Source organism: Macaca mulatta, chromosome X (assembly GCF_049350105.2).
Source record: "Macaca mulatta isolate MMU2019108-1 chromosome X, T2T-MMU8v2.0, whole genome shotgun sequence".
NCBI classification, from domain to species: Eukaryota; Metazoa; Chordata; class Mammalia; order Primates; family Cercopithecidae; genus Macaca; species Macaca mulatta.
In genome coordinates, this window is record NC_133426.1 from 130289187 (window position 1) to 130315808 (window position 26622).

Sequence of the window (26622 nt, forward strand, 5' to 3'; positions counted from 1 at the left end):
TTGTGTGAAATGACTGGAGAGGAGCAAGGATGTAAATGGGAGACCAGTGAGAAGGCTATTACAGTCCGAGAGAGATGCACTAAGGTCATAATGGTGGAGTCGAGAATTGGTTATATTCTGGATTCATTCTGAAGATAGAGATGACAAGATTTGCTGATGGATTGGATGTGGGATATGAGAGAAAGGAATTAAAGATGACTTCTAAGGGTTTTGGAGGAATAGGAATTACAAAAATGAGTTCAACATAGATCTTGCCATAAATGAGCTTACAACATAGGAGAGATAAGGTGTGTACACAAGTGCCATATATACTACATGGCAGAAAGCACTCTGCTCCATAATAGAGGGACAAATTTAAGTGCCAAGTATAACAAAAAAGTTCTGGAGATGGTCGCACAACCATGTGAATACACTTATTGCCACTGAAAAATGGTTAAAATGGTAAATTTTCTTTCTTTCTTTATTTTGAGACGGAGTCTTGCTCTGTCACCCAGGCTGGAGTGCAGTGGCGCTATCTCTCTTCACTGCAAGCTCCGCCTCCCACGTTCACGCCATTTTCCTTCCTTCAGGCTCCCTAGTAGCTGGGACTACAGGCGCCTGCCACCACGCCCAGCTAATTTTCTGTATTTTTAGTAGAGACGGGGTTTCACCATGTTAGCCAGGATGGTCTCCATCTCCTGACCTCGTGATCCGCCCGTCTCGGCCTCCCAAAGTGCTGGGATTACAGGCGTGAGCCACCGTGGCCGTCCTATGTATTTTTTTTTTTTTTTTTTTTTTTTTGAGACGGAGTCTCGCTCTGTAGCCCAGGCTGGAGTGCAGTGGCCCGATCTCAGCTCACTGCAAGCTCCGCCTCCCGGGTTCACGCCATTCTCCGGCCTCAGCCTCCCGAGTAGCTGGGACTACAGGCGCTGCCACCTCGCCCGGCTATTTTTTGTATTTCTTAGTAGAGACGGGGTTTCACCGGGTTAGCCAGGATGGTCTCGATCTCCTGACCTCGTGATCCGCCCATCTCGGCCTCCCAAAGTGCTGGGATTACAGGCTTGAGCCACCGCGCCCGGCCGTCCTATGTATTTTTATTTATTTCTTTGTTTTGAGACGGAGTCTGGCTCTGTCACCCAGGCTGGAGTGCAGTGGTGTGCTCTCGGCACTGCAGCCTCCGCCTCCCGGGTTCCAGCGATTCTCCAGCCTCAGCCTACTAAGTAGCTGGGATTACAGGTGCACACCACCACACCCGGCTAATTTTTGTATTTTTAGTAGAGACGGGTTTTCACCATATTGGCCAGGCTGGTCTCGAATTACTGACTTCTGGTGAACCACCCGCCTCGGCCTCCCAAAGTGTTAGGATTACAGGCGTGAGCCACCGCGCCCAGCCAAAACAGTACATTTTATGTCATGTACATTTTACCACAAGAAAAAAACAGTGCTTAAAAAAAAGCAAAAACAAAAATTAGAGAAGTGCCACTAGAGTTCAGAGCATGAAGGGATTAACTTCAGCTAAGAAAATCAGAGAAGGCTTTGTGTACGAGGATGGGGGGGCAGGCACAACGAGTAGTTCTGATTTGTTAGAAGATAGGGTAGGGTGCCCAAGGGGAGAATAAACATGCAACTAAGAGTTTTAAGAAAAGTCTTTCCTCTCCTCCCTCCCAAGTTCCCTTGTTGTGAAGGGAGGATCATATCTTGCATCACTTGATTTCATTTGAAATGAAATATTCAGAATCCATCATCTCACCACATTACCCTGTAAGATCCCATTTTCCTGAAACAAAAATTCCTATGTTGATCTGACAATCCTACAACGCATTTGAAATAAATCCAGGATTTATTTCAGCATTTTATGTACACAGACTTCCTTTGTTTCCTGTCCATCTGCTTTCTTTTTCCTCTATTAATTTTCCCTTCACCTCCCAATCTTAACCCCCGCCATTCCCCCAGGGTCTCCTTTTCTTGTCATCCCCTTCATCCTTTCCTTCTTGGAAAAAGATCCGATTCTAACCTCAGTTACCTTACTAGCCGCGTGATACTGGGATAGCTATCCCCTCTGGGTCTCAGTTTCCTTTGTAAAATGGGCTTATTAAATCCCCAGAGACAGTGCTTATCTTACAGGGTTGTCAACATTACAACAAAGACCACGTTATATGCCTAACACAGTACCTGATCTATAGTAAGAACTCAACATTTTCGCCCCTTCTCCTCCTCTTTTCCGTCCTTGTGCCTTTCTTCCCCTATTCCTCAACCCCAGGGCCCAACAGGTAAAAACCGTGGGAAAAACCATCCTTGAGGCTAAAAGAAGAAACGCAGGAGCTAGGGGCGGAGAGTACGAGGTGCTCACTGCGCATGTGCGCCCGCTAGGTCAGGTTCTGGGTTCCAGCTGGGAGGGGGGCCGGGGGGGGGTGGGGTTAGGGGTTGCAAGGGCCTCATTTTTTCTTACTGCCCCCTTCCGGTTCGGGAAGGTGGGGGGACCTTGGCGGTGCCCGGAGCCGGCGTGGCGCTCATCGAGGGACGCCCGGCCCAAGTGGTAAGTTGGAAAATGGCGGAGGGGGGGGAAGAAGGAGGGGCTTTGCAGGGCAGGAGGCTGACCTCCCGGCCGGGGGTGGGAAGGACACAGCCGGGGCCCAGTGGCGCAGCCCGGGCCCGGAGACTGACGGACAGCGCCTGGTGTCTCTTTGAGGCCCTGACGTGGACAAACTTCGGGTTTCACGACTCCGGGTTTCTCCAGCGGATGGGCAGACCGGTGGAGGCGCGTGAGGGAGACGAAGGGACTTCCGTTTCCTTCACCTAGGCTGGGGCCAGGCCGCAGAACGGAGTTGGCATTTCCAGATTGGGGCTCGGGCCGCGCCTCCTCCGGGACCCTCCCCTTGGACCGAGCTGATCGCCGCGGGGCAGTTCGGGCCGGCTGTCCTGGCGCGGTGGGTACAGCTTGTGTAGGCTTTCCCCTCCTCCGCTTTCCCTCCTTACCCTCTTCTCCCTCCCCTCTCTTCTTTTCCCCTCCACTCCCCTCGGGCCGGCGCTGCTGGGGAGGGCGGGAAGGCCGCGCCCGCCTGGCAGAGGTGGCCTGGCCCCGGCTGCTTGCCCGGGTTCCTCGGACTGCCGACGGCAGGCGTGGGTGAGTGGGTGGGTGACTTCAGGCCCGCGGGACTGCCTTCCTAAACCCTGTGACACCTAAGGTAAATTGAGGCAAATAACTTTTTTAAAAAATATGATCAAAGGGATTTCCTCCCCTTGTGATACCTGTGGCTTGTGTGGAGCAGGGTGGAGTGTGTCTGGAGAGGGCATATGAAACAGAAAGAATAAGGGCCAAAGAGCTTCCGGAAGAGGAAATTAGCTGGTAATTCTTTCCAATCTGCTTTCGCAGTCACCTCTCCGGCATGTTCTGTAAAACAAAATGTAATTTGATTTTGTTTCATTATTTTAACTCCATAACACTTAAATTATTTTCTTTTCGGGGAGGGGAGTGTTTATTCTCAAACTAAGCAGTAGCATTCTCCACCTCCGAAAAAGGAAAAACGTCAACCCAAGCTTTGTTAAAAAAACCCCAACCAATCAGATTTTAATAATCTACTACTTTGCTTTCAAATATAATTATGTCGCTAGTTCTGTCACAACTATACTTTGATAGTTTAATGACTCACAGAAATTTGTAAGACTGGAGGTTTCAGTAGTGTTTCTTTTCCTTTTTTTCCCCATAATATTTATTACAGTCAGTGAACAGTGTTACAGACGGCCATCTTAGAATTATAACATTTTAGAGTTGGAAGGGATCTTAGTCAAACCCTGTCCTTTTACAAAACCAGAAACAACGGCTTAGGGAGATTTCATAGCTTGCTTAAGGCTATCCAACTAGTTAAATTAGAACCCATGTTATCTGGCTTCTTGCCCATCACTTTGCACAGTTGCTCCATATCGCCTCCAAGCATGAAAATTAAATGTATTCAATTCAACACACATTTCTGAAGAGTATAATACTTTGTACCAGTGACTGTGGTACTACTTTCTATGTATTTCAATGTATTTAACATGCTTATGGAGTACTTGAGCTTCCCCCCCACCCCCACATTCAAGAAGTGGCAACAGTTTAGATTTATATACACACCTTCACATGTATGTGTGTATACTTGCATTTGCCTAGATAGTTTCTTGAAGGATACACAATAAAAATGTTAACAGTAGTTACTTATGGAGGAGAAGAGAGGTAGAAGACTTTTTACTTTGCACTTCACATGACCTAATGTACGGTTTGAATTTGTTATAAATTCGTATTGATTTCATAATTGAAAAGTTTTAAAGTTCACACCTTCCCACACAAATATATATATCAACATAGGCAAATATATACCAATGGTACATACACATATTTATGCACATATATGTATTTATACATATCAGTGGTTTGTACTGTAAAATCCAGTATGATTCAGGTCAACTCAGCTGACAAAGCAGGCCTCTATTGGATACTCATGTTTCATTTTCTTGTATTGCTCTCTCCTAATGTAAGATAGTAAAAATAATATGTTACTAGTTGTCATATATTTTTAGAAATTGTCCTAAGCTTCTTGATTATCAAATAATGTAGCAAACTTTTAACACATTTAGAATATCAGATTTGGGTACTTGCTTCAGTGGTAGCACATATACTAAAATTGGAACAATTCAAAGAAGATTAGCATGGTGTTTTTTTGTTTGTTTGTTTGTTTTTGAGACGGAGTCTTACTCTGTCATCCAGGCTGGAGTGCAGTGGCACGATCTTGGCTCACTGCAGCCTCCGCCTCCTGGGTTCAAGTGACTCTCCTGCCTCAGGCTTCCGAGCAGCTAGGACTACAGGCACGTGCCACCATGCCCGGCTAATTTTTGTATTTTTAGTAGACACGGAGTTTCTCCATGTTGGCCAGGCTGATCTCGAACTCCTGACCTCAGGCGATGCACCGGCCTCAGCCTCCCAAAGTGCTGGGATTACAGGTGTGAGCTACCTCGCCCGGCCGGTCCCTTTTTTTGTTTGTATGTGTGTTTGTGTGAGACAGAATTTCGCTTTTGTTGTCCAGGCTGGAGTACAATGGCGCCATCTCGGCTCACTGCAACCTCCACCTCCTGGGTTCAAGTGATTCTTCTGCCTCAGCCTCCCAAGTAGCTGGGATTGCAGGTGCCCACCACCACACCCGGCTGATTTGGTCCCGTTTTAAATAAGCAACAACAACAACAAAAATTTGACACCTGACGCTGTGGCTCATGCCTGTAATCCCAGCACTTTGGGAGGCCAAGGCGGGTGGATCACCTGAGGTCAGGAGTTCCAGCCTGGCCAACATGGTGAAACCCCATCTCTACTAAAAGTAAAAAACTAGCCGGGTGTGGTGGTGTGCGTCTATAGTCCCAGCTACACAGGAGGCTGAAGCAGAAGAACTGCTTGAACCCAGGAGGCAGAGGTGGCAGGGAGCCGAGATCGCACCACTGTACTCCAGCCTCAGTGACAAGAGCGCATCTTTGTCTCAAAAAAAAAAAAAAAAAAAAAGAAATTGATACAATGAAAATATCTGCAGCCTGGGCAACATGGTGCAGCCCTCTCTCTAATAAAAATACAAAAATTAGCCGGGCGTGCTGGCTTGTGCCTGTAGTCCCAGCTACTTTGGGGAGTTGAAGCAGGAGGATCACCTGAGCCTTGGGAGGTGGAGGCTGCAGTGAGCCATGATTGGGCCACTGTACTCCAGCCTGGGCAACAGAGTGAGACCCTGTCTCAAACAAAACAAACAAACAAACAAATCAGAATTGTAGACTCTTTGTAGGTAAGAATATATGTTTTTTTAAAAAGTGAAGACTAGGGCCAAGTACGGTGGCTTTCACCTGTAATCCCAGCACTTTGGGAGGCTGAGGTGGGCAGATCACCTGAGGTCAGGAGTTCAAGACCAGCCTGGCTAACATGGCGAAATCCCATCTCTACTAAAAATACAAAAATTAGCTGGGTGTGGCGGTGCACCCCTCTAGTCCCAGCTACTTGGGAGGCTGAGGCAGGAGAATCACTTGAGCCCATGAGGCAGAGGTCGCTGTGAGCTGAGAATGGAACATTGAATTCCAGCCTGGGCCGCAGAGTGAGACTCTGCCTCAAAAACAGATAAATAAAAATAACATAAAATAAAAAGTTAAGACTAAAACAGTTTGCAGTGATTAGGAGTTCAGCTGTCTAGTTTTGTTTTTGTTTTTGTTTTTGTTTTGAGATGGAGTTTCGTTCTTGTTGCCCAGGCTAGAGTGCAATGGTGTGATCTTGGCTCACCTCAACCTCTGCCTCCCGGGTTCAAGCAGTTTTCCTGCCTCAGCCTCCCAAGTAGCTGGGATTACAGGCATGCACCACCATACCCGGCTAATTTTGTATTTTTAGTAGAGACGGGGTTTCTCCATGTTGGTCAGGTTGGTCTCGAACTCCCGACCTCAGGTGAAAAAGTGCTGGTATTACATGCGTGAGTCACCGTGCTCGGCCCAGCTGTCTAGTTTTTAGAAGTAGATTAAGACTCAAAAAAATATATCGCCCATCGTAATATATCTGATTATTAGCAAAGCTTGGACTAGAGTCTAGGTTCTAGTCTAGTGGCCCTTGTACTATACCTGTAATTTTATTGCCTTCTAGTGCATTGGATGATTCCAACTAGGCTAACAAAGTGATAATATCTAAAGGTTAGCCAGGACCATTTCAATAGGTAAGAATTACTATTTTTTTCTTTGGTTTTTATTTTATTTTGTCTTCCTTTTTTTTTTTTTCCATTTTCAGGAAGTGAGCAGTTTCTCAAAATTATTATAATTGATGGACCAGCTAATTTGTATAGTGCTTAAAATATTTTAGTAACAAAAATTTTACTAAATAAATTTACTAATTTAGTAAATAAATGTTCTCCTTTTACTTCATTATAAACATTAATTTCTTTAGTAAATCCTGTATTTATATTGTAAATGCTTAGAGATACCAAATGTAAAATAATAATGTTTCACTGTTTTTGTTTGGTCTAATGTTTAAGTCTGGTAGCTAGTATTAGCAGAGAGCAAAACCTACAGTTTATGAAATAAACATTCATTGAGCACTTTATGTGTTCCAGGCATTGTAGTATGTGGTATGATTCCAAGAATAAATATGTCAAAAAACAAAACAAAACAAAATGCCTTTCTTCTTCTTCTTCTTTTTTTTTTTTTTTTTTTTTTTGAGACGGACAGAGTCTGGCTCTGTTGCCCAGGCTGGAGTGTAGTAGCGCGATCTTGGCTCACTGCAAGCACTGCCTCCTGGGTTCATGCCATTCTCCTGCCTCGGCCTCCCAAGTAGCTGGGACTACAGGCACCCACCACCACACCCGGCTAATTGTGTGTATGTGTGTGTGTGTGTGTGTTTAGTAAAGACCATGTTTCATCGTGTTAGCCAGGATGGTCTGGTTCCCCTGACTTCGTGATCCGCCCACCTTGGCCTCCCAAAGTGGTGGGATTACAGCTGTGAGCCACCACACCAGGCCTCCTTTCTTCTTTTTTTTTTTGCTTTGTTTTTATTTTGCTTTTGTGTCTTTGTTTTTCCATTGTTCTTTTGCTACTGGGAGATTATCATGAGCTGTCAATTCTCAAGCTTTATCTCTGTGAGATAATCTGTTAATAGTATTATAAAATGTAACCTGTTAGCACTATTAAAGGGCATTGTGTGAGTAGATATGAGGAGACAGAAACAGTAATGATAAGATAAAAAATACTTCAGAATTTAACAAATACTATTTCTTTTTTTTGAGACGGAGTCTCACTCTGTCCCCCAGGCTGGAGTGCAGTGGCACGATCTCGGCTCACTGCAAGCCCCGCCTCCCAGGTTCACGCCATTCTCCTGCCTCATCCTCCCGAGTAGCTGGGACTATAGGCACCCACCACCGTGCCCACCACCACGCCCGGCTAATTTTTTTTATTTTTATAGAGACGGGGTTTCACCGTGTTAGCCAGGATGGTCTCAATCTCCTGACCTCGTGATCCGCCCGCCTCGGCCTCCCATAGTGCTGGGATTACAGGTGTGAGCCACCGCGCCCGGCTCAAATACTGTTTCTGTATCTTAGAGGTCATGTACTACAGTGTTTGGAGAGAGTCCTGGGTTGGTTACCACAGTACCTAGATTATTGACTTTGTTTCCAATTAGCCGTGGGATTGTGCATGTCAGTGACCCCATCTTTCTTTACATTTTCACATTTTTGATAGGTTATTTGATGTGTTGAATTTAAAACATAAAAGGGTATTTTGAATATTTTATTTATTTATTTTTGAGACATTGTCTTGTTGTGTCACCCAGGCTGAAGTTCAGTGCATGATCCCAGCTGACTGCAACCTCCACCTCCTGGATTCAAGTGATTCTGGTGACTCAGCCTCCCAAATAACTGGGATTACAGGCATGTGCTACCACAGCTGGCTAATTTTTTTTTTTTTTAATGTTTTTTTTTCCCCTGAGACGGAGTCTTGCTCTGTCGCCCAGAGCTGGAGTGCAGTGGCACGATCTCGGTTCACTGCAGCCTCCGCCTCCGGGTTCAGGCAATTCTCCTGCCTCAGCCTCCCGAGTAGCTGGGATTATAGGTGCACGCCACCACAACTGGCTAATTTTTGTATTTTTAGTAGAGATGGGGTTTCACCATGTTAGCCAGGCTGGTCTCGAACTCCTGACCTCATGATCCACCCGCCTCATCCTCTCAAAGTGCTGGGATTATAGGCGTGAGCCACCGCACGCAGCCTTTTTTGTATTTTAAGTAGAGACTGGGTTTCACCATGTTGCCCAGGCTGGTCCTGACCTCATATAATCTGCCCACCTTGGCCTCCGAAAGTGCCGGGATTACAGGCGTGAGCCACTGCGCTGGCCTTTGAATATTTTAAGTTATAAAAGCGATATGTGTTTAAAAAAAACACATATCTCTCTCCTTTTTTTTTTTTTTTTTTTTTGAGACGGAGTCTTGCTCTGTTGCCCAGGCTGGAGTACAGTGGCATGATCTTGGCTCACTGAACTTCTGCCTCCCAGGTTCAAGCGATTCTTCTGCCTCAGCCTCCCAAGTTGCTGGGACTATAGGTGTGCTACCCTGCACGGCTCATTTTATTTTATGTATTTATTTATTTTTTTGAGACGGAGTCTCACTCCTGACCTCATGTGATCTGCCTACCTTGGCCTCCCAATATGCTGGGATTACAGGCGTGAGCCACAGTGCCTGGCCAGAGATAGGTGTTTATTATAGAAAATTTATGAAATAGAATAATTATGATCATATTGTCTACAGGTTGTTTTAATCTTTTTTCTCCCATTCAACATTCTATAGTTAACATTTCTTATGAAGTCGTTTTGTTTTGTTTTGTTTGGTACAGACATGTGCCACCACACCCGGCTAATTTTTGTATTTTTAGTGGAGACAGGGTTTCACCATGTTGGCCAGGCTGGTCTTGAACTCCTGACCTTGTGATCCGCCCACCTTGGCCTCCCAAAGTGTTGGGATTACAGGCATGAGCCCCTGTACCTGCCCTTTGTTTTTGAGACAGAGTTTTGCTCTTGTTGCCCAGGCTGGAGCGCATTGGCACGATCTCAGCTCACTGCAACCTCTGCCTCCTGGGTTCAAGTGATTCTGCTGCCCCAGCCTCCCGAGTAGCTGAGATTACAGGTGCCTGCCACCACGTCCAGCTAATTTTTGCATTTTTAGTAGAGATGGGGTTTCACCATGTTGGCCAGGCTGGTCTCGAACTCCTGACCTCAGGTCATCCACCCGCCTCGGTCTCCCAAAGTCCCGGGATTACAGGCGTGAGCCACCGCGCCCGGCCTGAAGTCTTTCAAAATACATTTTTTATTTATCCAGTGTATTCTTTTATACTGCACTTTCTTCATCTGTAAAGTAACAGGACCAGGCGTGGTGACTCATACCTGTAAGCCCGGCACTTTGGGAGGCTGAGGTGGGAGGATCGTTTGATCCCAGGAGTTCGAGACCAGCCTGGGCAACATCATGAGACCCCGTCTCTACCAATAATAAAAAATGTGATGTGATGGCATGCGCCTGTGAAGATGGCTTGAGCCCGGGAAGTCAAGGCGGCAATGAGCCATGAGGGCGCCACTGCATTCTAGCCTGAGTGCCAGAGTGAGGCCCTGTCTCAAAACAAACAAACAAGCAAACAAACAAACCCAGGGAGGTTGGGCTAAGGGCTAGTTGATTCCAAAGATTCAAAACCCATTCTAATAGTTTTTAAGCCTGATTATCTGAGATTTTGTCAAGGAAAAAAGTTCCATATAACAATCCCAGGCCAGGCATGGTGGCTCATGCCTTTAATTCCAGCACTTTGGGAGGCCGAGTCAGGGAGATCCCTTGAGCCCAGGAGTTCAAGACCAGTCTGGGCAACATGGTAAAACGCCATCTCTACTAAAAATAGAAAAATTAACTGGGCATGGTTGTGCGTGTGCCTGTAATCCTAGCTACTCTGGAGGCTGAGGTGGGAGGATCACTTGAGCCCAGGAGGTGGAGGATGCAGTGAGCCAAGATCAGGGCACCCCATTCCACCTTGGGCGACAGAGCGAGACCCTATCTCAAAAAACAGAAACAGGAATTTGAGACCATATTTATGGGTTATTTATTTTATCTGCTCTGTATATGGTTAATAGATTATCCTTGATATGATAAAAACATACTTCTGTCCATTTTGCAGGACTTGGCATGGGCTTTTATTGTTTTAAATTATGATACCTTTGTAGCTCTGCTGTTTGATACATTTTGGGATTTGATTTTGGTATGATTTGGTACCCAGTCTTTGTTATGGATACACGTGATTCACCTTGTGATACAGTTTTATGTATTTTCGAGGATATGGGTCATAGTGAAAAGTCACATTTACTTGTACAGACTGGGAATAGCTTGATCTCAGATGGTCAGAGGTTGAACTAAGTGGATTAAAGCTGATTTCTTAAACTGGACAAGGCTGGTACTATTGTGCATTCCCTGGTACTTATAAATACTTATATCATGGTTTGAAATTTTATTCTTATTTCTGTAATCATTTTATTCACCTTAAATACAGAAATACAGACATCTGGCTGGGTGCAGTGGCTCACACCTGAAATCCCAGCACTTTGGGAGGCCGAGGCAGGTGGATCACTTGAGGTCAGGAATTCAAGACCAGCCTGACCAACAGGGCGAAACCCCATCTCTACTAAAAAAATACAAAAAAAAAAAACCCCAAAAAACAAAAAACTAGGTCATGCCTCTGCAATCCCAGCTACTTAGGAGGCTGAGGCAGGAGAATCACTTGAGCCTGGGAGGTGGAGGTTGCAGTGAGCTGAGATCATGCCACTGTACTCCAGTCTGGGTAACAGAGTGAGACTCCATCTCAAAAATAAAGAAAAAAAAAAAGACATCTCAGCATATATTACCATGTGACTTAACCTTTCTGTGGTTCCAGCTAATTTTTTAGGCCTTGAAAGGGAAGGAAGCCTAACATTTTCTGCTACCTCATTGGACTGTCCCTTCTGCCAGTAATTCTTATAGTAATTTCCTTAGACCTATATTGGTCATAATCACTGGGTCCATGACCTTTGATGAGTAACAGTCAGAACCACTGTTTCCTCTTATTTCAGATGAGGCCTATGATATGTAGGTTAAATTAGATACCATATATGAAAACATTCTAAATTGTAAAGCACATTACATATGTTAGTTATTATCAAAGGTAACATCGTGAAAGAAGAGAAGATGAGCTATAGAATCACACAAGCCCATGCTTAAATTTTGACCTTACATTAAACCAAATAGGATTGATTTTTATTTTATTTTATTTTATTTTATTTTATTTTATTTTATTTTATTTTATTTTGAGACGGAGTCTGGCTCTGTCGCCCGGGCTGGAGTGCAGTGGCCGGATCTCAGCTCACTGCAAGCTCCGCCTCCCGGGTTTACGCCATTCTCCTGCCTCAGCCTCCCGAGTAGCTGGGACTACAGGCGCCCGCCGCCTCGCCCGGCTAGTTTTTTGTATTTTTTTAGTAGAGACGGGGTTTCACCGTGTTCGCCAGGATGGTCTCGATCTCCTGACCTCGTGATCCGCCCGTCTCGGCCTCCCAAAGTGCTGGGATTACAGGCTTGAGCCACCGCGCCCGGCCTGATTTTTTTTTTAAATTGAGACAGAGTCTCGCTCTGTCGCCCAGCCTGGAGTGCAGTGGTGCGATCTCAGCTCATTGCAACCTCTGCCGCCCAGGTTAAAGCGATTCTTGTGCCTCAGCCTCCTGAGTAGCTGGGACTACAGGCGCGTGCCACCATGCCCAGCTAAGTTTTTTGTATTTTTAGTAGAGACGGGGTTTTGCCATGTTGGCGAGGCTGGTCTTGAACCCCTGACTTCAGGTGGTCTGCCCACCTCGACCTCCCAAAGTGCTGGGGGTACAGGCTTGAGCCCCATTCCCGGCCAAGATTGAAAATTTTTAGTTTAAATTCAGCATGTTTAGTAGAGAAAGTACTTGTAGCTAAAATGATGGGATGAAGGAAAATGAAAATTAGTTTGTAGATAGCATTCGGGTACACGCGGACACTCATGAAATATGTTGTATCATTTAAATTCGGTTTGTAGCACTTAACTGTGGCACAGTTTCCTTTACTTTGTGCCATTAAAAAAAAATTAAAACCTAGACAGAAGAGAAACATACTAAATGTTTGAATATAGATAGCACTGTAGCTTTCAAATAGAGCTAAATATTTTTACTAAAGAAAGAAAAGATATGGGCTCTTATCCATAACTTGTTTGATCAGCCTGGGCAATATAGTGAGACCTTGTCTCTATAAAAAATTTAAAAATTAGCTGAGTGTGCTGGCGCCTGCCTGGAGTCCAGCTCCTTGGGAGGCTGAGGTGGTAGGATTGCTTGAAATTGCAAGGCAGGGGCTACAGTGAGCCGAGATTGTGACACTGCACACCAGTCTGGGCGATAGAGCAAGACCCTGTCCCAGAAAAAAAAAAAAAAAAAAAAAAAAGTTGTTTAAGTACTTGCTTGAGATCCCAACATGATCATGGAATAGAATACTTCATTCTGAGGTTAGAAGATCATTTGAGGCCAGGAGTTCAAGACCAGCTTGAGCAACATAGTAAGACCCCATCTCTTTCTGTGTGTGCGTGTGTGTGTGTGAGGGAGTCGGAGTTGTCAGCTAGGCTGCTGGAGTACAGTGGCACGATCTGGGCTTACTGCAACCTCCGCCTCCCAGGTTCAAGCGATTCTCCTGCCTTAGCCTCCCAGGTAGTTGGATTACAGGCATATGCCACCATGCCCAGCTAATTTTTGTATTTTTAGTAGACCGGGTTTCACCATGTTGGCCAGGCTGGTCTTGAACTCCTGACCAAGTGATCCACCCACCTCAGCCTCCCAAAGTGCTGGGATTACAGGCGTGAGCCACCACGCCCAGCCCAGTCGAGACCCCATCTCTTAAAGACGAGACACCAAGCCCAGTCGAGACCCCATCTCTTAAAGAAAAGAAAAGAATACTTCATTCTGAGAAATGTCTAGGGATAGGTATTACCTGCTTATGAAGTCATCCATGGAACCATCTGATTGTATGAACTACATTCTATTTTTTTTTTTTTTTTTTTTGAGACGGAGTCTCGCTCTGTCGCCCAGGCTGGAGTGCAGTGGCGCTATCTCGGCTCACTGCAAGCTCCGCCTCCCGGGTTTACGCCATTCTCCTGCCTCAGCCTCCCGAGTAGCTGGGACTACAGGCGCCCGCCACCTCGCCTGGCTAATTTTTTTGTATTTTTAGTAGAGACGGGGTTTCATTGTGTTAGCCAGGATGGTCTCGATCTCCTGACCTCGTGATCCGCCTGTCTCGGCCTCCCAAAGTGCTGGGATTACAGGCTTGAGCCACCGCGCCCGGCCATGAACTACATTCTAATCACTGTGTCAGAATAAGTTATCTGCACAAAGTATCAGAGTACAGTAAGTTCCAGTTCTATGCCACTAATCAGCTCTATGGCCTTAGTAAATCATTTACCTTCCTTACGTCTTAGTTTCTTTCTCTTTCTTTCTTTCTTTTTTTGTTTTTGTTTTTTGTTTGTTTTGTTTTTTTGAGACAGGATCTGGCTCTGTCAGCCCAGGCTGGAGTGGCCAGGCTCAACTGATCCTCCCACCTCATCCTCCTGAGTAGCTCGAGCCACCATGCCTTCGTTTTTTTGGTTTTTTTTTGGAGTGACTGGGTCTCCCTATGTTTCCCAAGCTGATTAGTTTCTTTATCTGTAAAGTAAGATAATGATTTTTATTATCCTGCCCAGCAAGACATAGTTATTATGAACAATTTTTGCTCGTGTCTACAAAATATAATGATGGCCGGGTGCGGTGGCTCATACCTGTAATCCTAGCACTTTGGGAGAATGAGGCGGGAGGATTACGAGATCAGGAGATCGAGACCACCCTGGCCAACATGGTGAAACCCTGTCTCTACTAAAAATACAAAAATTAGCTGGGTATGGTGGCATGTGCCTGTAATCCCAGCTACTCGGGAGGCTGAGACACGAGAATTGTTTGAACCCAGGAGGTGGAGGTTGCAGTGAGGCGAGATCGTGCCACTGCACTCCAGCCTGGTGAGAGTGAGACTCCGTCTCAAAATAATAATAATAATAATAATAATAATGATTATACTTTTTAGTATACTTGATTCTGAGCTGCTCTTTTTGTAAAAATCATTTTAGGGAAGTTTTTGCCCAAAGTTCGTGGAGACTTCTTTCTTTTTACCAGGTCCCAAAGTCATTGTTAATTTTTACAAGGCAGTGGATGAACAGTTCATAACTCCAAAGAGATATCACTCAGAAAAATTTTTCCACAAGAAGTCCTTTTTTTTTCTTCTTCTTCTTTTTTTTTTTTTTTTGGCACACTGGTTTCTCACTTAGCAAGTCCTTTTATTTTCAATTCAAGTTAACAATAAGTTGGCCGGGCACGTTGGCTCACGCCTGTAATCCCAGCACTTTGTGAGGCTGAGGCGGGTGGATCACCTGAAGTCAGGAGTTCGAGAACAGCCTGGCCAACATGGCGAAACCCCGTCTCTACTAAAAATACAAAAATTAGCCGGGCATGGTGGTGCGCCCCTGTAGTCTCGCTACTCAAGAGGCTAAGGCAGGAGAATCACTTGAACTCAGGAGATGGAGGTTGCAGAGAGCCAAGATCGCACCACTGCACTCCAGTCTGGGTGACAGAGCAAGACTCCATCACAAAAAAAGAAACCCAATAAGTAGCAATCAGGTATCCACCTGTGTTTCTCAGCCCTTCTCTGCTACTGCTGGTTTACTGCCACTCAAGCAATGGACCAAAAGGCATTTGTTTCTGGCCAGCCACCATGAACATGACCTGATCACTGCTTTTATCTCTGTGACTTGACCTGTATCCCTCTCTCTCTTTTTCTTTTCTTTTCTTTTCTTTTCTTTTCTTTTTTTTTTTTTTTTTTTTGGAGATAGTTTTTCATTCTGTCTCCCAGAGTGGAGTGCATTGGCACAATCATAGCTCACTGCAGACTCTACTTCCCAGGCTCAGGCAGTCCTTCCACCTCAGCTTCCCAAGTAGCTGGTACTACAGGCGTGTGCAGACTATAGGCATGTGCAACCATGCCCAACTAATTTTTATTTTTATTTATTTATTCATTTTAGATGGAATTTTGCTGTTACTGCCCAGGCTGGAGTGCAGTGGCGCAATCTCGGCTCACCGCAACCTCGGCCTCCTGGGTTCAAGCGATTCTCTTGCCTCAGCCTTCCTGAGTAGCTGGCATTACAGGCATGTGCCAGCACGCCCGGCTAATTTTGTGTTTTTAGTAGAGACGGTATTTCTTCATGTTGGTCAGGCTGGTCTCGAACTCCCGACCTCAGATGATCCGCCTGTCTCAGCCTCCCCAAGTGCTGGGATTACAGGCGTGAGCCACCACGGCTGGCCTAATTTTTATTTTTATTTTTTGTAAAGACGGAGTCTCACCATGTTGCTCAGCCTGGCCTCGAACACCTGGGCTCAAGCAGTCCGCCTGCCTTGACCTCCCAAAGTGCTGGGAATACAGGCATGAGCCACCAAGTCTGGCCCTCTCTCTTTTTTGAAACCTGATGATCACCAGGCACGGTGGCTCACGCCTGTAATCCCAGCACTTTGGGAGGCCAAGGCAGGCAGATCACTTGAGATGAGGAGTTTGAGACCAGCCTGGCCAACATGATGAAACGCTGTCTCTACTAAAAATACAAAAATCAGCCAGGCATCGTGGCGGCACACACATGTAATCCCAGCACTTTGGGAGGCTGAGGCAGGTGGATCACTTGAGGTGAGGAATTTTGAGCCCAGCCTGGCCAACATGGTAAAACTTTGTCTCTACTAAAAATACAAAAAAAAAAAAAAAATTAGCTGGGCCTGGTAGTGCATGCCTGTAATCCTAGCTACTTGGGAAGCTGAGGCAGAAGAATTGCTTGAACCTGGAAGGCAGAGGTTGTAGTGAACCCAAATCGCGCCACTGCACTCCAGCCTGGGCGACAGAGCGAGAGTCCGTCTGAAACAAACAAACAAACAAAACCACAAAGAAACCTGAAGAAAAAAAACCCCAAAAAACCTGGTGGGTTGCTCAGAGGCAGTTACCTATGTAACAAACTGGCAGAAATTCTCAGGGTAGGCAAAAAGATAAGAACCAAAGAACATATCCTTCTCTAAGTCATAAAAATTATTTTCTGTGAATGAAAAGCCAAAACTTTGCATTACCAGGCCCTGCTATTGATCGTTTACTTGGCCAGTGTATTCACAGATGGAGGAAGCATTGTCACATGGCAAATAACCAGATTATGCCCATAGTCTGGTTGGCAGGATTGTACAAGGGTGCCTGACTAATCAAGAGTCCACCTGCTTGTTTCTTTTCATTAGAATCTAATATATTTGCTGTATAGAATTTAGAAAGTTAAGAAAAGCACAAACAAAAGAATTTAATCTCACTGCTCAGAGATAACCACAGCAGAATTTTGATATGTAATTTAGCCTGTCTTTATATATCTGTATCTTTTATAATTTGGGTTATATAATACAGCATTATTTTGTAACCAGCTTTTTCCACTTAATACAACATCATGGTGCTTGCTTCGGCAGTAAATATACTAAAATTGGAATGATACAGAGAAGGTTAACATGGCCCCTGTATAATATATATATTTTTAAAATACATCCTGAACATGAATTTTGAATGGTTGCCTGGTGGCCCATATTACCATAGTATTGTCCTCTTTTGTTAGATATTGAGTTGTTTTGTTTTAATGGATAGCACTTTATGGAACATCCTTATATACATTAATAATGAAATGATTGGAGAATTTTTTTTTTTTTTTTTTTTTTGAGATGGAGTCTTGCTCTGTTGCCCAGGCTTGAATGCAGTGGCGCAATCTCGGCTCACTGCAACCTCCACCTTCTGGGTTCAAACAGTTCTCCTGCCTCAGTCTCCTGAGTAGCTGGGACTACAGGTGTGTGTCACCACCCCCAGCTAATTCTTGTATTTTTTGTGTGTGTGTGGAGCCTAGGTTTTGCCATGTTGGCCAGGCTGGTGTCGAATTCCTGACCTCAAGTGATCCACCCGCCTTAGCCCCCAAAGTGCTGGGATTACAGGCGTGAGCCACTGTGCCTGGCTGATCAGGGATTTTCTTTTTTGTTTTGGCGGGGATTAGGGGAGGAGTTTCGCTGTTGTTTTCCAGGCTGGCGTGCGATGGCGCCATCTTGGCTCACTGCAGCCTCTGCCTCCCGGGTTCAAGTGATTCTCCTGCCTCAGCCTCCCGAGTAGCTGGGATTACAGGCACGCACCACCACACCTGGCTAATTTTTTGTATTTTTAGTAGAGTCGGGGATTCACCATGGCCGGACTGGTCTTGAACTCCTGACCTCAGGTGATCCGCCTGCCTCGGCCTCCCGGAGTGCTGGGATTACAGGCGAGAGCCACCGCGCCTGGCCTGATCAGGGATTTATTTATTTATTTATTTATTTATTATTATTTTTTTTTGAGCATGTGTTTAGAACTAGAATGGGTGGTTCAAGAGATTATCATATATTTAAGACTTTTAGAACATATATTGCCAGATTACCTTCCAGAAAAGATGTACCAGTTTTTAGTTCTAACAGACAGATGCCTCTTGTTCCATACTCTCGTGCCACTGCGTTTTCATTGTTGGTAGTAGTGTTGACCTTTGCCAAACAGGGTAAAAATGTTATCTTTTAAAGTGTTTATTTCTTTGATTATTAATGAGGTTTAACATTGTTGCATATGTTTGTTGACCATTAATATTTCCCACTTGTAAATTTGCCTGTTTTCTATCAACGTATTAATCTTTTTCTTACAGTTTTTTTTTTTTTTCTTTTTTTTGAGACGGAGTCTTGCTCTGTCGCCCAGGCTGGAGTGCAATGGCACCATTTCGGTTCACTGCAACCTCTGCCTCCCAGGTTCAAGCGATTCCCCTGCCTCAACCTCCCGAGTCGCTGCGATTACAGGCATGCGCCACCACGCCCAACTAATTTTTGTATTTTTAGTAGAGACAGTGTTTCATCATGTTGGCCAGGCTGGTCTTGAACTCCCGAATTCAAGCGATCCACCCACCTCATCCTTCCAAAGTGTTGGAGTTACAGGTGTGAGCCACTGCGCCCGGCCTTCTTATAGATTTAGAAGTGTATTCATACTACTTTTTTTAAAGACAGTGTCTTGACCTGTTGTACAGGCTGAAGTGCAGTGACGCAGTCACAGCTCACTGTAACCTGTAATTCCTTGGCCTGTGTTGCCCAGTGTGGTCTTAAATTCCTAGGCTCAAGTGATTCTCCCGCCTTAACCTCCCAAAGTGTTGGGATTACAGGGGTGAGCCACCGCATATGGCCTCATGCTGCTTTTTTTTTTTTTTCCCAATTACTTTAGTCAAATGCTTCTTCTTAAGACTATTACTAGTCAAAAACAAAATAGATTAAATGGAGGTAGTGACAGGACACTGTCCTGTTTGAGGCCATCTATTATTGGTGCGAAAAGCCAACATTACATGAGTAGGTTTAGATAGAAGGTCATTCACTCCAACATTGTTCATAATGGTAAAAAACTAGTCAAACAGTCCTTCACGCCTATAATCACAACACTTTGGGAGGCCAAGTCAGGAGTATCACTTGAGTCCAGGAATTCCAGACCAGCCTGAACAGCGTAGAGAAACCACATCTCTAAGAAAACTTTTTAAAATTAGCGGGGTCGGCCGGGCGCGGTGGCTCAAGCCTGTAATCCCAGCACTTTGGGAGGCCGAGACGGGCGGATCATGAGGTCAGGAGATCGAGACCATCCTGGCCAACGCGGTGAAACCCCGTCTCTACTAAAAAATACAAAAAACTAGCCGGGCGAGGTGGCGGGCGCCTGTAGTCCCAGCTACTCGGGAGGCTGAGGCAGGAGAATGGCATAAACCCGGGAGGCGGAGCTTGCAGTGAGCTGAGATTCGGCCACTGCACTCCAGCCTGGGCAGCAGAGCGAGACTCCGTCTCAAAAAAAAAAAAAAAAAAAAAATTAGCGGGGCATGGTGGCATGTGGCTATAGTCCCAGCTATTCAGGAGGCTGAGGTGGAAGGATTGCTTCAGCCCAGGAGGTCAAGGTTACAATGAGCTATGGTCACACCACTGCACTCCAACTCGGGCAACAGAGCAAGGCCTTGTCTTTAAAAAAATAATAATAATACATTTTTAAAATAAAAAGGAAAATAATATGGGTGAACTCTACCCGTCAGTGGTAAATACCACATATTTCTATCAATGATAGGCAGTCTTCCTAGAATAATCCCATTGAAGAAAATCCAAAATCGTTGTATGAAAAAATACACAGGTTTGTTCCATGTGTAAAAATCTTTTAATCATGGTACATTTTTTATCAAAAACATTCACACTACTTGAATACATTAAAAGAGTACAAAAGCATTCCAATGTACATATAGACACACTAAACAAAGGGAATGCTTTCTAGTGAAATTAGAAATAAATACAAGAATGTTAAGGGAGAGAATCTCATATTACCAGAGTCAGTGAAATTAACTGCTTTATTTTTATTATTATTATTTTTTGAGACAGTTTTGCTCTGTCTCAAAGACAGCTCTGTCACCCAGGCTGGAGTACAGAGGTGCAATCTCGGCTCACTGCAACTCCTGTCTTCCGGGTTCAAGTAATTCTCATAGTTCAGCCTCCTGAGTAGCTGGGATTACAGCCATGCACCACCACGCCTGACTACTTTTTGTATTTTTAGTAGAGATAGGGTTTTTACTATGTTGGCCAGGCTGATTTCGAACTCCTGACCTCAAGTAATCCACCTGCCTCGGCCTCCCAAAGTGCTGGGATTACAGGCATGAGCCACCACACCCGGCCATTAAGTGCTTTTTACAGCATAAATTATACCTGTTTGGAATTAGTTTTTAAATATATAAGCTGTAGGATGGACAAACACCAATGTGAACAACTATCAAACAGAATTTTGTAATTCAGGAACATAGCTTCAAGTGCTTCATAACATGGAAAGCAACTCCTAAAAATAGTAATTGGCTTAATTTCTTTTTTTTTTTTTTGAGACGGAGTCTCGCTCTGTCACCCAGGCTGGAGTGCAGTGGCCGGATCTCAGCTCACTGCAAGCTCCGCCCCCCGGGTTCACGCCATTCTCCTGCCTCAGCCTCCCGAATAGCTGGGACTATAGGCGCCCGCCACCTCGCCCGGCTAGTTTTTTGTATTTTTTAGTAGAGACGGGGTTTCACCGTGTTAGCCAGGATGGTCTCGATCTCCTGACCTCGTCATGATCCGCCCGCCTTGGCCTCCCAAAGTGCTGGGATTACAGGCGTGAGCCACCGCGCCCGGCCGGCTTAATTTCTTAAAAGTTAGAAAAAGCATTCCAGAAAATGATTTGTTACAATTAGCAACAGAAGAACAACATTAGAAATAATACTGGAAACATAAGAACTGAGGTCCTCCAGTACCAAGAGATAGAATCAAACTTTTTCTCATTAGAATTTTAAAGAATATAGCTGCACGCAGTGGCTCATGCCTGTAATGCCAACACTTTGGGAGGCCAAGGTGGGTGGATCACGAAGTCAGGAGATCAAGACCATCCTGGCTAACACGGTGAAACCCTGTCTCTACTAAAAATACAAAAAAATTAGCCGGGCGTGGTGGCAGGTGCCTGTAGTCCCAGCTACTCGGGTGACTGAGGCAGAAGAATGGTGTGAACCCGGGAGGCAGAGCTTGCGGTGAGCCAAGATCACGCCACTGCACTCCAGCCTGGGAGTGAGACTCCATCTCAAAAAAAAAAAAAAAAAAAAGAATTTAAAAAATATAGTTAAAGGAAAAATTCACTGGGCTCTGTGAAACAGGTTAAATATGTAACCACTTCAAACAGAAATGACTTAGTCCTCTCATGTAGTTCTGAAAATGTACTAACATCCCATTTTCCATATCAAAAGCACATAATTTCATTAGCAGAAGCCCCATTGTTTTATACTTAAAATCACCTCTGATCCTCCAAAGTTTATGCAGTTACCAAACTACTATTTTAATAACATTTTGACAGCTTTATTAAGATATATACCATAAGATCCATTTAAAGTATATAGTTCAGTGGCTTTTAGTGTATGCAGAGTTGTGCAACTGTCACCACAATCTAAATTTAGAACATTTTCATTACTCCAGAAACAACCCCAGTAACCATTTATAGTCACTTCCTATTCCCTCCCCCGCCCAGCCCTAGGCAACCACTAATCTACTTTCTGTTTCTATTTATTTTAATAGCATTTCAAGCTTGTAATATTATTGTTCTCATGCCTATTCTAGGTCGTTGGCTCAGAGGTTTAAAAGCTCTTAAACTACCCAAATTTACAAGTCCTATGACATCCTCATTCAGAAAACATTCAAATGATGGTTTCATGATGTTATGATAGTTACATCTTCTAAGAGTTTTTGATCTGGAGCATGTGTTTCAAATTCTGTTTGTACTACTACTAAACTCACTTAATTAGAAGAAGTAAAATCATTCTGTCGAGACTCAAAAGTGAGTTTGTTCTGTTTGTGTTAACGATTCCAGGCTTTTGATGGTAGGAATGGCTTTAGCAGTCTTCTGTGGCACATCATTATCTTAAACAGTAATGTCACCTTCCCCACTGCCTTCATCCTTTGGCTCAAAGTTTGGTTCAGTCTGCTGTGGATAGGCAAGAAGGCTATTATCAGCAGATTGGCTGGAGCTGCCAGAAGTCTGACTGTTCCCAGTAACATTATTCTCCTGGTTGCTGGTCTCACTGTTAGGATGAAGTGGCTGCTGTTGGCACTCATCATGTCTGTTTACTTGATTGAGACGCTTCCCTGAAGCTTATGTACCATCAACTTCTAAAAACGTCATCATTAACATTTCATAGTTCTGTGCTGTGAGCCAGGCCTGGAACAAGCCGGGATATAAAAGTTCCCTGGGATGCTCTCTAAGCCATGTGGTGTCTCCCTTAGGCTAAAACCATCTTGGATATAGAATCCTAGGGGATGCTTACTTCCTGGTAGAACATCCACATCTATGATTGAAGACACAGGTCTGAAGTCTTAGGGCATAGCAATGACTGGACATAACCTTTTTCTGTGGTTGACAAAACCAGAGAAAGAGAGATTTTTTGTTTTTTTGAGACGGAGTCTCTCTCTGTCACCCAGGCTGGAGTGCAGTGGCTCGATCTCAGCTCACTGCAAGGTCCGCCTCCCAGGTTCACGCCATTCTCCTGCCTCAGCCTCACAAGTAGCTGGGACTACAGGTGCCCTCCACCACGCCTGGCTAATCTTTTGTATTTTTAGTAGAGACGGGGTTTCACCGTGTTAACCAGGAGGGTCTTGATCTCCTGACCTCGTGATCCGCACGCCTCAGCCTCCCAAAGTGCTGGGGTTACAGGCGTGAGTCACTGCGCCCGGCCAGAAAGAGAGATTTTAAGTGACAATATTATTAAAGACATTCTGGAGAAAAAGATCACCTATAATCCCGTCACCTTAACATTTTCCCGATTTATTTAATATTACTTTCCGAGTCTTGTCTATAAGTATACATTTTCACACAGTGGCAGTCTGGCATGCATTCTACCTTATATCATTTTCCCCATTAAAATAGCCTTTGTTCTATGTATTTGAAAACATTGGCCGGGCGCAGTGGCTCACGCCTGTAATCCCAGCACTTTGGGAGGCCGAGGCGCGGATCACGAGGTCAGGAGATCGAGACCATCCTGGCTAATACGGTGAAACCCCGTCTTTACTAAAAATACAAAACATTAGCTGGGCGTGGTGGCACGCGCCTGTTGTCCCAGCTACTCGGAAGGCTGAGGCAGGAGAATCCCTTGAACCTGGGAGGTGGAGGTTGCAGTGAGCCGAGATTGAGCCACTGCCCTCCAGCCTGGGTGACAGAACAAGACTCTGTCTCAAAAAAGAAAACCTTAAGGCTGGGCACGGTGGCTCACGCCTGTAATCCCAGCACTTTGGGAGGCCGAGGCGGACGGAGCACCTGAGGTCAGGAGTTCAAGACCAGCCTGACCACCATAGAGAAATCCCGTCTCTACTAAAAATACAAAATTAGCCGGGTGTGGTGGCGGGTGCCTGTAATCCCAGTCATTCAGGAGGCTGAGGTGGGAGAATCACTTGAGCCCGAGAGGCAGAGGTTGCAGTGAGCCAAGATCGTGCCATTGTACTCCAGCCTGGGCAACAAGAGAAACTCCGTCTCAAAAAAAAAAAGGAAAACCCTAATAATAATTTTTTAAAAAAGCCACTGGGCACAGTGGTTCATGCCTGTAATCCCAGCACTTTGGAAGGTCGAGGCAGGTGGATCACCTGAGGTCAGCAGTTCAAGACCAGCCTGGCTAACATGTTGAAATCCTGTCTCTTCTAAAAATACAAAAATTAGCCAGGCGTGGTGGCGGGCACCTGTAATTCCAACTACTTGGGAGACTGAGACAGGAGAATGGCTTGAACCTGGAAGGCGGAGGTTGCAGTGACCTGAGATCATGTCATTTCACTCCAGCCTGGGCAACAAGAGCAAAAATCTCTGTCTCAAAAAAAAAAAAAAAAAAAAAAAGGAGAAATAGAAACTTTTGTGTCATCTACAGACACCAGGGTTTTGTATGTGCCTTTGTCTCTGTATCCCCCACCTCCGCATTCCCACATTCTCGCTAGACTAGCTGTCAACCTCCTCTCCTTGGCACCTCCTGGTGGCTCTCTTTACACAGTTGACTGGACTAAATGTCTGTACGTACATGTATACTGTAAAACCTTACATATTACCATTGTAGAATCTCCCAAACCCTTCATTTAAACATGCACCATTGCTTGCTGGTCCTTTTTGTCCCATTTTTTGCTTCCATAGTGCTATTTTCCCAACTACCGTTACCCTTAAGATTCCTGACTGCCCAGCCCCTTTATACCAAAAGCTTTCTTTGACATTCTTCTCTTTCCATGCCTTCCTGCCTTTCCACATACCCAGTACAAAGCCTGAAGATGCTTTCACAGAGAAGCCTTAAATTATCCCAGCATACTTTATTGCACCCACACCTTTTCACTTCAAAAACCTTTTTGTCACCCTTGTCCAATATTCGTACCCTATTTTCTTCTATATTCTCAATTCTTCTGCTCCATATATACTTGTTTTCTGTGGTATCATTTTTCCCTCCTCCATTTCACTTAGATCCTATATTTTTTTACCCTATCTTACCCTTTTTGTTTGGTGCCTTCCTCCAAAGCCAAGGTTTCTGTCGTTCATCAGTCATCCTTCCACCTTTCACTCTTAAACTCTCTGGTAATTCTGTTTTTTCCTCCTTCTCAAAAAGCTCACACTCTGCTAATGTGTATATATTGTTCACTTGAGTGCTTCTAAATAAATATTTACTTTTCAAAAGAGTGAAATCTGAACTATTAGCATGGAAACAACCTCTGGGAAGACAAGATCTCCACTCAAAAGCTTCAAATTGAGATTCTCCTGCTCATGTTGAATGATGGTTTTATCTAATATTTTCTGAAATAGGGTGACTACTTGAACTACACAAAATTGTGAAATGAGAATATCTTTGATTTTATACTTTGTTTTTTCTTTTTTTGAGATGAAGTCTTACTCTGTCACCTAGGCTGGAGTGCAGTGGCACAATCTCGGCTCATTGCAACCTCTGCCTCCCAGGTTCAGGTGATTCTCGTCCCTTGGCCTCCCGAGTAGCTGGGATTACAGGCGTGTGCCACCATGCCTGGCTAATTTTTGCATTTTTTGGTAGAGATGGGGTTTCACCATGTTGGCCAGGCTGGTCTTGAACTCCTGACCTCAAGTGATCCACCCACCTTAGCCTCCCAAAGTGTTGGGATTACAGGCATGAGCCACTGTGCCTGACCACTTACATCTATTTTGATTGACTTGAAATAAAATTTAACACCCCAGGGAAGGCAATTCTCATGTGTTTTGAATTATACTGAGCATTAATTCTTCAGGATAATTATAGACTTGGAAATGTTTAATCCAGTCTCCTAGTCCATGCTGAAGCTCCTTTAAGTGATAGGAGGAACTCATAATCTACAAGGCAACCCAATCCATTTGTTGCTATATCAATTGTTATAAAGCTCATCCTTGGGTTAAAATTGGCTGTTTATAGTTGTATTTAATGACCTTAATTCTGCCCTCAAGCTATACAAAATGTGGATCTCTTTTCTACATGATAACCTTTTAGATATCAGTCTATCCTCCCTACCCTTCCCCTCACAATTTTTCCACCCTTTGCGATAAATATCCTTTGCTATTCTAACTATTTCTCATATGATATCATTTTTATCATCCCAATTGCTCCCTAAGGACATTAAACTTTGTTAATGTCCTTTCCAAAATGTATTTGGAACTGGAAATAATATCCCTTGGTAGCTGAATTGGATCTGGATGTTGCACATCTGGACACTAATGCAGCCTGAAGTTGCTGTAAGTTTTTTAGTCAACTTGTAATGTTGGCTCATGATGAATTTGTAATTAATTAAAATTCCAAGGTTTAATCTGGAGGATTGCCTTTATGTGATTTTTTCTTAAACCAAGTCTCCATTTTCTTTTAGTTATGCAACAGATTTTTTTTTTTTTTTTTTTTTTTGAGACGCTCGCTCTGTCACCCAGGCTGGGGTGCAGTGGCACGATCTCAGCTCACTGCAACCTCCACCTCCTGGGTTCAAGCAATTCTCCTGCCTCAGCCTCCCGAGTAGCTGCGATTACAGGAGTCTGCCACCACGCCTGGCTAATTTTCTTTGTTTCTTTTTTTTTTTTTTTAAAGTAGAGATGGGGTTTCTCCATGTTGGTCAGGCTGGTCTTGAACTTCTGACCTCAGGTGACCCACCCTCCTTGGCCTCACAAAGTCCCGGGATTATAGGCATGAGCCATTGCACCCGGCCCTTTTTTTTTTCTTTCTTTCTTTTTTTGAGATGGAGCCTCACTCTGTTGCCCAGGATGGAGTGCAGTGACATGATCTTGGCTCACTGCAACCTCCGCTGCCCGGGTTCAAGGGATTCTTCTGTCTCAGCCTCCCGAGTAGCTGGGATTACAGGTACCTGCCACCACGCCTGGCTAATTTTTGTATTTTTAGTAGAGATAGGGGTTTCACCATGTTGGCCAGGCTGGTCTCAAACTCCTGACCTCAAGTTATCCG

General features: G+C 44.6%; 1 protein-coding gene, 1 non-coding gene and 1 pseudogene across 9 annotated transcripts in view; 2 read left to right on the forward strand and 1 right to left on the reverse strand.

Annotated features, from left to right (window-relative positions):
* The first annotated feature begins 2327 nt into the window (after positions 1–2327).
* Positions 2328–26622, forward strand: part of XIAP (X-linked inhibitor of apoptosis) — a 52126-nt gene continuing 27831 nt past the window's right edge. For 2 of the 8 annotated variants that reach the window (XM_015128137.3, XM_077988331.1), the window contains exons 1-2: positions 2328–2515; positions 2780–2906. Coding sequence is in view for 4 of the 8 variants with exons in the window: in XM_028842530.2 (XP_028698363.2) it covers positions 26256–26520 (265 nt within the window). In the remaining 4 variants the exon portion in view is untranslated. Of the gene's footprint in view, positions 2516–2595; positions 2907–6607; positions 6678–8281; positions 8379–26043; positions 26521–26622 lie in introns of those variants that run through there. The other 6 variants (XM_077988329.1, XM_077988327.1, XM_077988328.1 and 3 more) reach the window with 6 other exon arrangements.
* Positions 17054–17156, forward strand: LOC114675194 (U6 spliceosomal RNA). The gene has a single exon (XR_003726287.2). It is a non-coding gene; the product is annotated as a U6 spliceosomal RNA (small nuclear RNA).
* LOC100427978 (partitioning defective 6 homolog beta pseudogene) lies at positions 21872–22582 on the reverse strand (annotated as a pseudogene).